Below are 15400 nucleotides of genomic sequence, written 5' to 3'. Positions count from 1 at the left end.
TAATTATACAGTTATATCGGGATAAATAAATTACTAGTATAGATAAATAAACAACTATCTGTCTTTGGATTTCGGTGTATATTTAGCCAGGTTCAAATTAATTCATCAAAGGTGGTGTTCAAGCTAATGCTAACAATCCCATAGAAACTGCCCACAGTCCACTTTTCTTGAAACTTTGCATATTGTAAGTACTACTAGTTGTCCCTTTAAAATGACACTTCTTTTTCCTTTTGTGATTTTAAAAAAGGCCCAGAGGGCCTGAATTCTTTGTAGTCATTTTCATTAAAACTACCTGCACAAACATGCCAAAAAAGGTTAGCCTTTGTTAAATATTCTACATTTTTTATTCATAAATCATTTGAGTAGATCGTATACTTTGTATTAAAGTCATTTCTTTTAGATTTTTAACGGAAATTTTTTTTTGAAATAATATTTTTTAACGAAAATTTAACACTTTTTGGAAAAAACGAAAACGAAACATTGCTCTTTGTCATCTTATTTCACCCTGTTACTGGTTTTGTCCACAATTTTACCGCCGTTTAAAAATACTCCCATGACATTTCCTGTCTATGTGTAAATCAGGTTCAAAATTAAAATCCGGGAAAACTGCTTTTTAATTGACTTCAAAATAGAGAGTGCATGTAGCAACGGAACACTTCTTTGTTAGTATACCTAGTTATACATTTCCAGTTTATGATTCCAGAGTCCGATATAAGTGAAAATCGGTGTACAGTAATAATTTTTGATGCTAAATATCATGGTAACACCTTTTAAAATATTGGTTGCCATGGTAACAAAACGGAGGCCTCTGATTGGCTGAAATTTAAATGATGTCAGAATTAAGTGAAAATTATATGTGTTACAAGGTATGCTGAATAACATGGTAACACTTTCGAAAAGATCAGTTGCCATGGAAACAAAATGGAGGCCTCTGATTGGTTGAAATTTAGATATTGTCAGATTTAAGTGAAAATTGGTATATATGGGTTATAAAATATACTGAATAACATGGAATCCCTTTTTAAACGGTTGGTTGCCATGGAAACAAAATGGAGGTCTTTGATTGGTTGAAATTTAGATATTATTAGATATTAGTGAACATTGGTACATATGGGTTATGGGGTAGGCCGAATGAGATCGTAACAGTTTTAAATACATTGTTGCCATTGTTTCGAAATAAAAGCCGTCTGATTGCTCAAAATTAAGATTGTAGCCTTTGTGGTGCTGGTATTATTTTTAAATTATACATACTTTATTTGAAATTCAAATGTAACTCTGCTTCCCTCTTTAATCATTTTTAATTCAATTTAAAATAGTTTCTATCTACATAAGAGAGATGGATAATCTTAATTTGTATCTTTTGAGTTTAAGTTGCTGAGGAAAATATATTTCTTTCCAATAATTATTTGATTTCTGATATGAAAAGAGAAACTATTTGTTTCACCCAAGAGTATATCTAGTTGTTAGGTTTTTTTGTACTGGGGGGGGGAAGATGCATGAATAGAAATGCAATAATTTTAGAGAAGATATGTTAACTAACAAAAAAATCTATCACTAACTGTTGTTTTATTATGGTGTCTATGATAATTTAAAATAATGTTTTTTTTAGAAAATTCCCCTCGCTACATTTCAGCCTATGAAATGCTGTTTTCGCGGACTTCAATTTTTTTTGAAAAAGTATCTGTTATAAGATTATACCTATAGCATGTTTTTAAAATGGTTTAAAAGTGTGGACAAAATCGATAACATGCCAAATATTTCGAGCAAACCCAATATCCTCAATTTTTAACCTGACAAAAATTTGAGTTTTTTTTTACTTCAAAATCAATTTGTCGTAAAAATAATTCGTAAATATCATTATAAATGGATATGAAATAAAGAATGAAGTATCTTTTATTATCAAAAATAATTAAAAAATAAAAATTATGTTCAAAAGATGGACACAAGGGGTCCCCTTGCCACATACCCAAAGCAATTTTAGAAAATATCATTTCAGGCCCTTTATGCCTTTTTAAAACATACAAAATAAATAAACAACACATAAAAAAGTAGTTATGTACCTAGACCTTTAACACTGCAAAATTTGAAAAAAAAATCGGCACGTGGGCGGATTTTGCAACCCCACCTTTCCTTGCATATGTGACAAAAGAAGATATTTTCAGTCAAGTTGCTTTGAATAGTGAGACGGTTGTTCTGAGTACACAGATCACCAGTGCATTTATTTATCCATGTGTATCGGAGTGTGCAGACGACAACAGTCTAACAACATACACAGTGCACAGTCCGATATTTCGGTGAGTATATTTTACATGATTCATCATCTTGTTTATTATTCGTGACAATCGTCCACATATTGTTAAAAATTAAAAGTAAAACGTTGTACCAGATTGACCGGAATTTTATTTTCCGGATTTCTATATACTAATTTTAGACACTCCTTAAAACCTCGATGTTCATCAGTGCGTCTAGAGCAACACTGTTGTGGTGTGTATTAGGCCTACGCTTAGTCTATTTTAAACCATCATCGGTCTGATGTGTTTATTGTGCATTTCATTTAACATCAGTAAATGACACACACGTTCATTTAACCTAGGAATATTCACCACCAGTTCAAGTTTGAACAGAAGCACGTGTTTCGGTTATTATAAATATACCGGCTAGGTATATTGTTTACATTTTTGGCGGATTTTCCCTCTCATTCCTACCGGTAAGTAAAGAAGTGTTGTAGATATAAATACATGTTTATAAACTACAAAACATGCATTGCTGTAGAGACTTGTGCATTCTAGTATATGTGTATTTTCTGAGAAAGCTAAAATATTCATAATTTATGTTGTTCACTCGTTTATGTGTAGACAATACGAACAAAGAAAGGGGGAAGTAAATTCAAAACGTTTACCGGTGTTTGTTTACTTCACATCTAAAGTCCTGCTAAATGTAAATAAAGCGTATACGTAGTGCGTTGATCGGCTGGAGGTGATATGGTCGTTACATAATAGGTTCTACAGACATCTGAAAGAGATCGGGGTGAAATTGAAAGTAGCTAGGTTACACACACATGTGTTCACAATCAGGACTCGAATTGATGCATCCTTTCCCGCTAATCCGCGGCATGGATTAGAGGCTCCGAGAAACAGAATAACATCTAACAAAGACTATCTCTTTACTCTTTCTTCGATTTCACCAACACCGGTGCCTGTACATTGTCCGATGTTAAAAGTTAAAATGTACATGTATGTTGTCCGATTAACGTAAATAAAGGGTAACTGTTAACGTGTCGGCAATGCAGAGAATAATAATAATAACATTATGATATAGAAGTAAAGGCAAAAAAACAAAAAAAAAAAAAAAACAAAAACTAAAAAACAAAACGCTACATTAAAACATTCCGCACAATCCAATGATATATTGGAAGTAACGATTATTGTACTGCGAAATAAATTTCAGTAAACATAGTCAGGTACACTGTACATGTACATTGTATATATGTACCTAACAAATTAAAGCTACTGTATACAGTACAGTACCGATAAAAATGACACTATATTTACACCTAATACATAACAAAGGCTACATATGTGTATTGGATGTCAAAATTGGTTTATTCAGCTTAAACAGAGCGTTAATGTTGTAATTATGATATACCGATCTTAATTACCAAACCACGCGTAAATCTGTACACAGTCCTTGATGATTCATTTCAGGTGAATTTCCTATTTACAATGCACTTTGTATGCGAATATCTGCATTTCATATTCTACTAAAATCTTATATTATACATACATATGTATACTACATGTATTTATTTTTATACGTAAGCAAATATATTTTGTAAATAAAAATATAGCAACCTGGTGATATATTCATAAGATAATATATTTAAAATGTACTTATTGTCAACTTTTTAATCAGAATTTGCATTTACTTGTTGCACGTGCTAATAATAACATGTATATGAAGGCTTGTGCTAAATCTTGTATTTCTATAATCGATCTTCTAAAGTTATGAGTAATTTCGCAATAAAATTAATGATTATTTAGCGAAGCACGTGATTTATAAAATAGTGAAAATGCGTGTCAAGCTGACAAGTTCGAGCTTGATGCTACATGTTGATATGAAAGCGAACAGGTGATGACGGATGATATGTACACGTAACAGTCAATCAGGACCGTATCCATGGCAACGCACCGTTTATCAATATTAATTGCAGAATTAGTCATCATGTTCAAGTGTGTTGCTAGTGTAACGCGCAACAAGACTAGATACATGTGTCAGGCCAAACAGATTGACATGTTTGTTATTCGTGACGATAATATCTCATTTGTCTCGCTTAGAGCTCCAGTGTCGGTGTTTAGATAAATCATGCAAAAAAAAAAAAAAAAAAAATCTTCGTACATAACAGTTAATTTATTTTACAGGCCCAACGGTTAAACACAGGTAAATCACCTTATCTTAGGCGGCAATCATACATGACTCATTCTGGTTTCTAGATTTCGTTTTTAGTAATCGACAGAATATTTGCATTAACATTGAACAACCATCTTGACTCAGCGTTTGTTACTTGCAGTAGTTGGTCCACAAGAGGTTATTATAACATAGGTATTTCATAATTTTGTATCAACGACCGATATACCTTTAAGTTGTAGTCAGATCCCCATGCGGAAGAAATAGTTTTGTTCGAGATTTATAAATTCAGGATGGAGAATTCTCCCATACTTCACAGAAATATCCCGTTGTTGCTAGGGAAAAGATATCTCTATCTTACACAGAGGGGTGTAAGACAGCTCAAACGCGCTAGACAATAACGGGACGTCATCAATACATGCGGCGCACATTGTAGATGACGTCATTAATTTTGACGCATAACGACGTTTCTGCGATAATGACGCGATAAAAAAAGATGGAAACCAAGACAAATTTCATCATTTTCTGCTATGTATGGGAGAAAAAGAATCAAACATGGGTCTAAGAAGTGAACAGGGATATCTCAACCCTCGTGAAAGATTTTGGCCGTCAACCCTCGGCAAGTCTCGGGTTGACCGGCAAAAATCTTTCACTGGGGTTGAGATATCCCTGTCCACTTCACTTTTACGTCATTATTTTGTGAGCGCAATTCACGTCGCTTTCTCCGAAACGTATGACGTTACGCTCGCAAACACATGACGTCACAATCAATACCTACCCGCAAATTCGGAATACACGCGGCGTAACTGCGGCGCGCATTGTAGATGACATCATCAATTTTGACGCATAACGACGTTCCTGCGATAATGGCGCGATGAAAAAGCTGGAAACCAAGTGGAGTTTCATCATTTTTTCTACTAAGTATGTGAGAAAAAGAATCAAACATGGGTCTGTGAAGTGGACAGGGATATCTCAACCAGAGTGAAAGATTTTGGCCGGTTAACCCGAGGGTTGACGGCCAAAATCTTTCACGATATCCCTGTCCACTTCACAGATCCATGTAAGATTCTATTAATCTCTATCTGAGGTAGAGATTCACGACTGTTATCATATGCGGTCGTCGCCTCTCTGACCCATCACAGTATTTCTTACTTCCGGTTGGTCGGAATAGCAATCTAGACAGAATTTGAAATGTTTCGACTGTCTACCCCGAGGGTAGAGATTTACAGTATAATTTCCCAAATAATGTTGAAAACTAGGGAAACTACATTCACACGCTTTGTAAAAGCTACTTAGCCAATCAATTTTATTTATCAGTCTTATCAAATTGGAATTTTCCTTACGTTGTCAAAACTTTGTTAAACTCGTTGCACTGAATCTAAATACTTTTGAAATATGTGTAGTCAGAGAAATATTTACACATATCGTATTAAAACCACTTAAATGCAGCCCTTTTACCGGGTAAACACCACCAAAAGACTTCCGACTGCGGTGATCATTAGGTCAAAGTTTAGCGCGCGCGTGAAGCACGAACTCGAGGTCAAAGGTGATATAAATAATTTTTGCATTAGCGTTTTACATCTTCCGATTTATCACGCGAATATAATCTTATGCAGAGGGAATTATGTTAAAATTATTTCGCGACAATAAAAACACATATTACAAGTGTCTCTTGTCTTTTTCTTTGTTAGCTTTTGCAAGCTAGGATGTCCGATTACAGTGACATTTTATTGAAATTAAACCAGTTCCCTAGTCTGAATGAATAAATAAAATCTTGAAATCTTGAATATGCATCCATCAGCAAAATGTTGTGTCATATTTGAATTCTCGAATACGTGTGCCTACTCGTGTGTGAAGTGAAAGTGCATTATAAAGTTCCTTTGTACATAGTAGTTACACAGGAATTCGTGCAACCGGGGTACATTGAGATCGTATCTGATATAGAATGTTGTGTTACCGGTTGTTAAAACATTTAGATTGTGAATTGACAATAAAATATTTTGTAGTTGCAAAATATAAAGAAAATGTTCTGTGTGAAAAAATGAAAGAAATCTTATTGTACCTGTATATTCAACGTACAATTGGGCAATAAAATATTTTGTTGTCGCAAATTATGAAGAAAATATTCCGTGGGAAAAAATGAAAGAAATCTTGTTGTACCTGTATATTAAACTTACAATTTCATAATGCTATTCTATTGTATGGTTCTCTTGTGTATTGAATGAATTTGCTCTTGTATTTCATACAATTTTTGTACATGGGTCAAAGTAATATCAACAGTACGTTCCGGGTAACAAATGATCCGTACAAAAATATATGTCTGTAGGATACACATTACTTTAATCAGTATTTATGGGAGGTGGAAGTATTTTTAACCATGTAGACAAATATAGTGTCATATGTTCAAGACTAGCCACCCATCTATCAAGGCACACTTTATGTTATTTCATTTTATTTTTTTGACAGTTCATGCATTTGTTTAATGTAAAATTGATGATTGACGGATCGCCAGCTGTCAATCAAACCGCACGTGACTTTGTATTTTGTATTGTGTGTGCTACGATGTTTGCTCCGACATTGAATAGAAACACGTGCGTTTGTGAGCGCGAGGCGTGGCTATATTACACCTGGCGATCGGTGACGAAAAACAACTAACAGAAGTAGACTTTATTTACACAAACAATAAATAAACCTTTATAAAACAATCGGAGACCTAAACAGTCTTCATAAAAAGAAAACAACACATCTCAAAATATGCCTTACTAAAAGTTTTGTGATGTAAAATATATTTCGATAATAAATATGCAGGTTTGTAACGTGACTCCAGTGTAACCATGCATTGTTCTCTCAAGTCTTAACGTTGCGTGGTAAAACCTTTAGAATAATGATTTAACAGTGGTTTTAGATAGATTTCTTTGCTAGAGATCAAATTTGGGATCTCTGGCTTACTGGTTTGATTTTTAATTGATCGAGCTACTGCACAGTACTTAAATTTTGTGGATGTTAAGTTTCACGATTTGCTGTTTGGAACTAACACGCTAGGTTATATTCACGAATTATTGTATATGTAGCATTTGAAAGCGCCATTCATATGACAGGCTAGAATAGCACACTTTAAATAAACGCAGTTACATGATATGAAATTAGCAACAGAACATACAAGAAGACAAAGGGGACAAGTATTTATGATAAATTTGAATGCAACAAATCATTCGACGAGATACATGCACAATGCACATAAAATAATTATTACACGTGTAGGTATGAGAGAAAAGAACATATGCGTCGAACCTTCAGTGTTTTTCCTCAATTCAAGTTTTCATCGACATGAAATAACTCGAGAATATCACGAAGCTATATATTTACGTGTATGAGCTGAAAAGGGGAAATAACTCGTAATACTTTTTCCAGTCTATGATAACGTTTTCAAAAATATAAACATTAATACTATAGAGGCTAATACTGCAACTTGTAGGTGGTGTATTATCTTTTGATACTCATATTATCTCTTGTAAATTGAATACTAATCCGACTGTATTACATTGTACCCCAATCCCATTGTATTATTGTCATCGTGTTTTTTTTTTTTTTTAATTTCACAGACGTGATGAAGATTCATGGGATTTGCCTATTTGTTTTGTCCGGTGTGCTTCTTGGTAAGTTTAATGTGATAATTAAATAAATAAAATGCCGACAAATTCAAACCATTTCTTATGCGAAATTACAAACTCTCTGCGGAAGAAGATTAAACATCATTTATGATTTTTGAACATGCTTAATAATATCGATAAAATAACGCTACATGAATAATTTTCAATACAAATTTAGAAGTAAGGCAAACTACTTTTTTTTTATAAAATATAACACTGATAAATCCTTGTCACATAAAAAGTATGCATTGTTTAGGTTTAAAGTTCTGAACAGAATAAAAAAAGTTCGTCTTTTGGACATTATTTCAAAGAGAAGTTGTCAAAACAAATTCATGGTTTCGTCCAAAATCTTTAATGCACACTAGTTTTATGTCATCGACAAGTACGACAAAACCAATGTGTTGGTGCGCATTCAATAAGGTCGATTAAAGGATAAGTATTTTATATATACATATACATATCTACTATAATTGCTCCTACCTGCTTTGGATCCAGGTGAAGCCCAGGACACATGTGGAGATTTTGTCAAAACTTTAGATGATTTCACTGTCCAGAGATACTTCTTGGAGAGTGATACTGGATTTGAGAAGTAAGTAGAGAAACCTGTAATTGGGGACATTCTGATTGATCAGATTTACTTCCCTTCGTTTCACTCCTGTCAGTACTGTTTCTGTTTTCGTATTTTCTACATTAGCCAACGTTTCTGACAAATGCGAAATTAGCATACCAGGTATTCACTGGTAATATTCGACCGGGTAACGTTTTAGGAAATAGCTATCAAAATTTAGTAAATTCGGTTAATTGGTTATCACTATATCAAACAAAGAAAATATTACAGAGATATCATTACGATGACCGTATTTTTTTTCTTGCTATCTTCAATTCATATTTTGTGAGAAAAAAAGTTTTGTCATTGAAAATTCTGTTGAAAGAAATAGAATCTGTGCCTAATAGCACTGGTTATGAAAGTAGTAGTCCCAGCTTTTTTATCTGGCGTTGTAACGCTATTTTACTTTGCGTCAAGGTCAATATCAAAAACGGCCGAAAGGCATAACAATCCCCGACTGTTAATAGATCGATAAGCTAATTAAACTTCAAACTCCGCATAACCAGTCGGACTAACAATCTTTGACAAGGTCGATTACGGACTTCGCAAGGTCGATTGTAACTTGGAAGACGAGAAAAAATAGCAAATCAACGATAGAAGGGTTATAACATTTTTTTTAATGGTATTACAGTGATTTGTCCTGTTCGTGGACCTTAAAGGCAGCCAATTCTGGGAGTAGAATCGCCTACCAACTCACTGATATCAACCTCGGCTCAGATGACTATATCAATGCTTATGCAGGTAAGATACTTTCAAAATTGTCGTATTTAGGTTTTGGGAGATACAAGTCAAAGGCACTGCGGGAATGATTTATATTCGGCATGAGGAAAAAGGAAGGAAATGCATGGAGTATCATCAATCATGTTAGACTTTCAAAATTACTTTTGACATAAGCGAACAATAAAAAATCGTATACGAAGGCATGCAATCAAAAAGTTTGTTGTATGAAATAATAAGGGAACCTTTTAAAAGTTATTTGCGTCATAATGGCGTTCACCATTTTTGAGAATATTAGCACGCCAAGAGGACAGTATACAGGTAATGCGAAATGTTCCATACTTTGTAAGACATGCGCCTTTAGAAAAATCTTTGATACTTGTGATTTTAATTCGCTCAAATGTAAAAAAAAACCCGTCATTTTCACCTCATTTTGCAAAAAGTTATCTTTTATCAAAATCGGTGTTAAGAGCTAGATGTTTTGTTAAACAGTTTCTATCATAATATGATTGCAGGCTTTTTGCAAATGAAATCTTTATTTCCCATATTAAACACATTTTTTGATCTTTAAAATGCAATAATTTATGGGACACTCTTTATGTTGGCTTCTGTTTGCGATATTGATATAGATCTAGAATGTGTTCAGATTTTTATAACATACATTTTAATTAATTTTGTCATCTTTTCCTTTCTCATGTTGCACATTAGAAAAACAATTTTGAGCTTTGAAAATGTCTCTTTTTTCTTATATATTGTAGGAACGTCTGATTTTGATACTAACGTGGTGTCAAATCACTCCGGAATCGGCTCCTCAATAAACGTACAGAGTGTGAATTCGCCAAACATCCACGTGACCCTGCAAACCGGAAGTGTTAAGCAGACGACACGACAGAGTTTTGATGGATATTACATGGCAGGATCAGACCAATGTAAGAGGAATTAAACATATTATTTTTAATGTCTGAAAATTTTCATATTTATTTTGTATGATACACGAGTCTGTTGAAGTCAGATTGCAAAATTGAATGAAAAAACTTAATGATTTATACAAAATCACACACGTTGGGTCGGTTAAAAATACCGCAATTGCAAATATTGAATGAAGACTGATGACAATACCTTATTTCAGCCGGAACAGTTTCCTGTGTCAATCAGACTCTCGTTGCTACGGCTGTCCCACAGTTCCTGACATCTCCTGGTTTCCCTGACAACTATCCCACGTAAGTATATTGATGGTCAACTTCTTATTTCAAAGGTAGGCCTATTGACATTATCAAAGTAAAAGTGTTGTATCTATGGTTGCTAGGTAGACATTATCCTCGCTAGTTTGTAAATAAGTGACATTTTTATACATACTTGACCAAAAGTTAGACGAATCTGTGACTCATTTTGTAATCAAGTATGACTAAAGACTATGTTGTTATTATTATCATGCATTTATGTCCCTGGTGGCAGTGTGATATGAATATTTATTTACCGAAAGTGTAATATTTCCCGAGAGCTTGCCCGAGGGAAATATTACATCTGGTGGTAAGTAAACCTTCATATCACATTGCCACCAGGGACATAAATTGTTTATTATACCGAAAAATCGCTATTCGGTACTCTGGGTTGAATATTACTTAAGTTTATGTATGAAAGACGGGCGATCATCATTGGGACACGCGCCCAGGGAAATACGATGGTTTATTTTCCTCGAGGGAAATACGACGTTTTCCCCCCTGTCATGTGATGTGTTTCAAAGGGACAATTCACTCAGGCTAATTCTTTTACATAACCAAGATGTAAAATATGGCATAAATGTATTGTTCTACATTTCTTATGAAACATATCACATGAAATATTGACAAATTCCACGTCATTGTTAAGTTAAGTATTTTAATTGATACCGTTGTAATTACAAATCGTTGATCAATACGATTAAACAGGTACAACATGTATGCTACCTCCCATCCTCGATACTCCAGGGCTTCCGATCACTTACGATCTCTACACCCCTGGACTATCTCATAGTAAAACTGGAGGCAACAGAATAAAACAGGTAATTTAGTCATTTGATGTACATCAAAAGAGCCGTATAACGGTACACTGTGGTTGACTATGCCTTTGATGTTAGGCGTCGCTCTCTCTGTAGTCTTCAAAGGAAATCTTTGCTAGCCTGTGATTGGTCAAATCTTTTCCGCTGAGCTGCCTTCAATTTCACTACGAGATAGTCCAGGGGTGTAGAGATCGTAAGTGATCGGAACCCCTGGAGTATCGAGGATGACACTTTCCCATACCCGAGCCAAAGTCACGCACGTTAAACAAATGAACAACATAACCACTGAGGAGGTGATAAAATGATTTTGAGGCAAGACAATTCACCTAATAAGGTAAACACACTACTGTCAGAGCGATTGTAGTAGTTCTGGACAAAAGTAGCATTACTCTACGAGCAAGGGATAGAGTTTGGCATACAAGACGTTCGACCACAATATGTAATGGCGGACAGCGGGCGAGTTTGAACATTTCACACGCATTTCATCACCATGGACTTTTCTGGCATATCACAGTAAATCCGACTGATCTTATTTCCATTAGAAATGGGTTTGGTTTCCGATATATGTACAAATTCTTAGACAAAATTCTCTTAGACTGAATTGTCCCTTTCAACTAATCACAGACACTGTTATAAACATGAGGTATAATAATATTATTAACATATGTTTTGAAAGTGTCTTCAGCTGTGGTGAACACTAATTGCTGTCTTGTCAACATTTGATTGTGATTAGAAAAAACTCATCTTTAACGCAGTAATGCATGATCTATTCTGTTCACAACAATTGCTGTCGCTAATGACAGTTTATTAGCTATTTCTTACCGTGATATTGCTGGCAAGTTAATGTTATAATTGCCGTAGTTGGCGCTTGAAACAACCGTATACAGAATTCTTGAAAGAGGTCTTACAAAAAAAAAAAAAAAAAAAAAACCAACCCGTACGTTTATGAATTATATGATCACCCCTAGGTCGAAGAAATGCAGTTGGTCTATCACGTCTCCAGAGTCAGCTACGTTAGAGCTGACCTTTCACATGATTGATATAGAAGAAGGCGATTCATCGACGATTTGTAATTATGATGGCCTAGTCGTCTATCGACGTGAGTATACCAGCAATGGATGTTAAACTCCTAGGATATTCTTCCATGAAGATGCAGTTGCATTCTTTTTCAAAGACACGAATAGCTAATTGTGCAATTTTTTAATTTCATTTATTTAGAGGGGATAAATGACTGTTTTTACCTGTACACAAATGTACTTTTAAGTCTCAAAAGTCAACAGTTACAATAAAAGTAAAGTATTTATCTTGTATCATATGTTTGATTTTGGAATATTTGAGCTTTGAATAGTAGCAGTCCATTGAAAATTCGCAAGGATGAGCAAGTGACTAGCTATATTGTTCCATATATATGTACATATGTTTAATATTTATCTTTAATTATGTTTTACTTGGAACATTTGAACTTTGTGATCAATATTACCACATATACATTTTCTACGTGTAGCTGGACAGAAGGATACCCCCGAATTTCTAGTGTGTAGACGTGGTGTGTGGGTTTCCGAGACACATCCGATGTCAACTAATGAGATACAACTAGATTTTACCAGTGACGGATCCGACGCATATGGAGGATTTGTATTGTCATACAAAGCTAGTAAGTTTTCATTTTGACACTCAAAATATACTATCCAGACATTGCATAGGTTTTAATGTTGTTTGACATTCAGTTTAATTGAGATTAAAACTTTAATTGATTAATCGGCTTTGTCTTCATTATTCCACAGGCTAACCATAGTTAGGCATTCTCATTCAATATCTATTCGGCTGCCTTCCATTATTACTTTTGATATTCTAATAGTACTATGACAAGTCGAAAAACATTGATGTATTGTGTTAGTTGTCTTTTGGAATGCTATTTTGTAAATTTGAAAATAAACATATTCACAGGCATTCTGATTCAAATCATACATCGTCAAAAAGTCATTGAATGGTTGCAAATGTGGACTTTAAACTTTAAACGTGACGAAAAATTACTCTCGACATCTTTAAAGTATGGAGTTCAGTTCTAAAACCAAACCAATGGAACAAAATAAGTGTAATATCACTATTAATTTTGTTGAAAGCCGTAATTTTCGTTAATCAATTACTTTGTGTTTTCTTTTTCAGATCTTCCCCCAACGACGACAACAAAACCAACACCTACCACAGGTATGTGAGGTCGGGTCCGTCAGAAAAAAAATTACAGAATAAATTCTTCAATCTGACCCTGTCCTACAGCTGTAGTAGTTTCCTTCATTGACCATATATTTTCTTCCAACCAATATGCAACTTCATATACCATATTATGTCCTTCTGATCATTTTCGTTTTGTCTGATATTTAGTACTTACTATATTAGTCGTTTGTTGTTTCATTTTAAACGTAAAACGTACACACATTTACGTGCATGCGCTTGTGGTGATGGCTATTTGTATTTTCCATATTCTTGCTTGCATTTAAATTTAATATGGCTAAAATATAATCTCAGCATGTCCGCATTCCTACTTTTTATAACTATGCTTTTGAATATTGTTTTATTTACTGTATAGATAATCCAATATTCAATTTCATGCTATCGCCGAATAAAATAGTATTATGCTGTCTTACGTGGCTAATGCATTTTACAAATTTGGTTTTATTAAAACAAAAGAAGGGAGATAACTTTGATATGAAATTCAACGATTTACTGTGATATTGACTATATGTATGATCTTTAATTTTGATTCGTTGATATACATGATTTATACTTAAGCTCGAGCCAAGCTTTCACTCTATATCTTCTTCATATTAATTAGTTATTCTCACAATCTCTGAGTAGTTTGTCTTCTCTATTATCAATTGCAATAAATAGTTACGAGTTTTTATTTTTTAAAAAGCGACGAGATGATACTGTCAAGTAAGCAGTTGATGGGTAAAACCGACAATAGTCTATTTTTGCTGTGTTGACATTTCAGCGTGGAACAGAATTAATACCATTCCAAATTGATGCACTGAATCATGTGTTTATGTGATTCATACATATGTACATGTCAACGTAGAATTTTACACTCTTACAAAACCACCGATATTGATATAACTCACAGTATTGATGACATAATTCACAATATTGATGACATAACTCAACCCACAATGTTGATGACAAGACTCGCAATATTGATGACGCTTCATAGTAGCCGTCTAAGGATAGAAACCAAGTAATGTGTATTTTCGTTTTAAACAATTAACCAAATCAAAACTTTCGCTCCTTTGTATTTTTTACCAAATGGTGTTCAAGCATAGGTATCCTTTCGGACTTTTTCACTTTGTTTATAGGAATAGTCTTAGCCTTGTTTTATGTGTTATTACTTCTATTGATACATGTATATATATTCGTAGTTCTCTTCATTTCTGTTCCTTGCTTGTGATTCTCGCGGGTGCATGTCTCAAGTATTTGAATTCCTTGATCCTGTCGGTTTTTTATGAGAGCTGAATTTTCCCTAATAGGGTCTTAGTCCCTTAGGAGCCCGGTGGCTGTGAACCTGTACTATTTTAGATAGTAACCACTTTAACTGGGAGACAAAGGTATGTGTTTTAATGAAGATGTCTATTTTTCCGAAATTTCGTTTGTATTTATAATACATATGATGTTGTACATTAGTTATCTCGCAAAAAGGCTATGACGTAATGCGATTTGACTATGTTGATAAACATTATCTTGATATTCGAATGTTACAATCGTTACAATACATTCGTAACATGATAAACTCACCAAATGTAGATTGCTTGAGATGCACATCCGTTTATAAAGAAAATTTGCGAACATGAATGATTATGTATTATTATATGTTACCAGGCTTTGATTGTTGATAATGGTATTTTCATTTTCTTGTAGTGCTTTTCAGTAGAAAGGATAAGATATTTGTTTTATTTTGTCTAGATGAACTAGATGTCTCTCCACGTCTTCAAA

The 15400-nt window shown here is 34.0% G+C and overlaps 1 protein-coding gene across 6 annotated transcripts in view; it reads left to right on the top strand.

The window, feature by feature from the left end:
* Positions 1 to 2202: 2202 nt before the first annotated feature.
* The window catches only part of LOC138314248 (actinia tenebrosa protease inhibitors-like), a 33541-nt gene continuing 20343 nt past the window's right edge, over positions 2203 to 15400 (top strand). For 2 of the 6 annotated variants that reach the window (XM_069254483.1, XM_069254484.1), the window contains exons 1-9: positions 2447 to 2707; positions 8007 to 8060; positions 8550 to 8643; positions 9293 to 9402; positions 10137 to 10307; positions 10508 to 10598; positions 12385 to 12515; positions 12921 to 13070; positions 13583 to 13624. In XM_069254483.1, the coding sequence (XP_069110584.1) occupies positions 8012 to 8060; positions 8550 to 8643; positions 9293 to 9402; positions 10137 to 10307; positions 10508 to 10598; positions 12385 to 12515; positions 12921 to 13070; positions 13583 to 13624 (838 nt within the window). In that variant the 5' untranslated portion in view covers positions 2447 to 2707; positions 8007 to 8011. Of the gene's footprint in view, positions 2295 to 2446; positions 2708 to 8006; positions 8061 to 8549; positions 8644 to 9292; positions 9403 to 10136; positions 10308 to 10507; positions 10599 to 12384; positions 12516 to 12920; positions 13071 to 13582; positions 13625 to 15400 lie in introns of those variants that run through there. The other 4 variants (XM_069254480.1, XM_069254479.1, XM_069254485.1 and 1 more) reach the window with 4 other exon arrangements.

The sequence above is a fragment of the Argopecten irradians genome, chromosome 2 (assembly GCF_041381155.1).
Source record: "Argopecten irradians isolate NY chromosome 2, Ai_NY, whole genome shotgun sequence".
In the NCBI taxonomy this organism is placed as follows: domain Eukaryota; kingdom Metazoa; phylum Mollusca; class Bivalvia; order Pectinida; family Pectinidae; genus Argopecten; species Argopecten irradians.
This window is presented reverse-complemented; position numbering and strand designations above follow the sequence as displayed.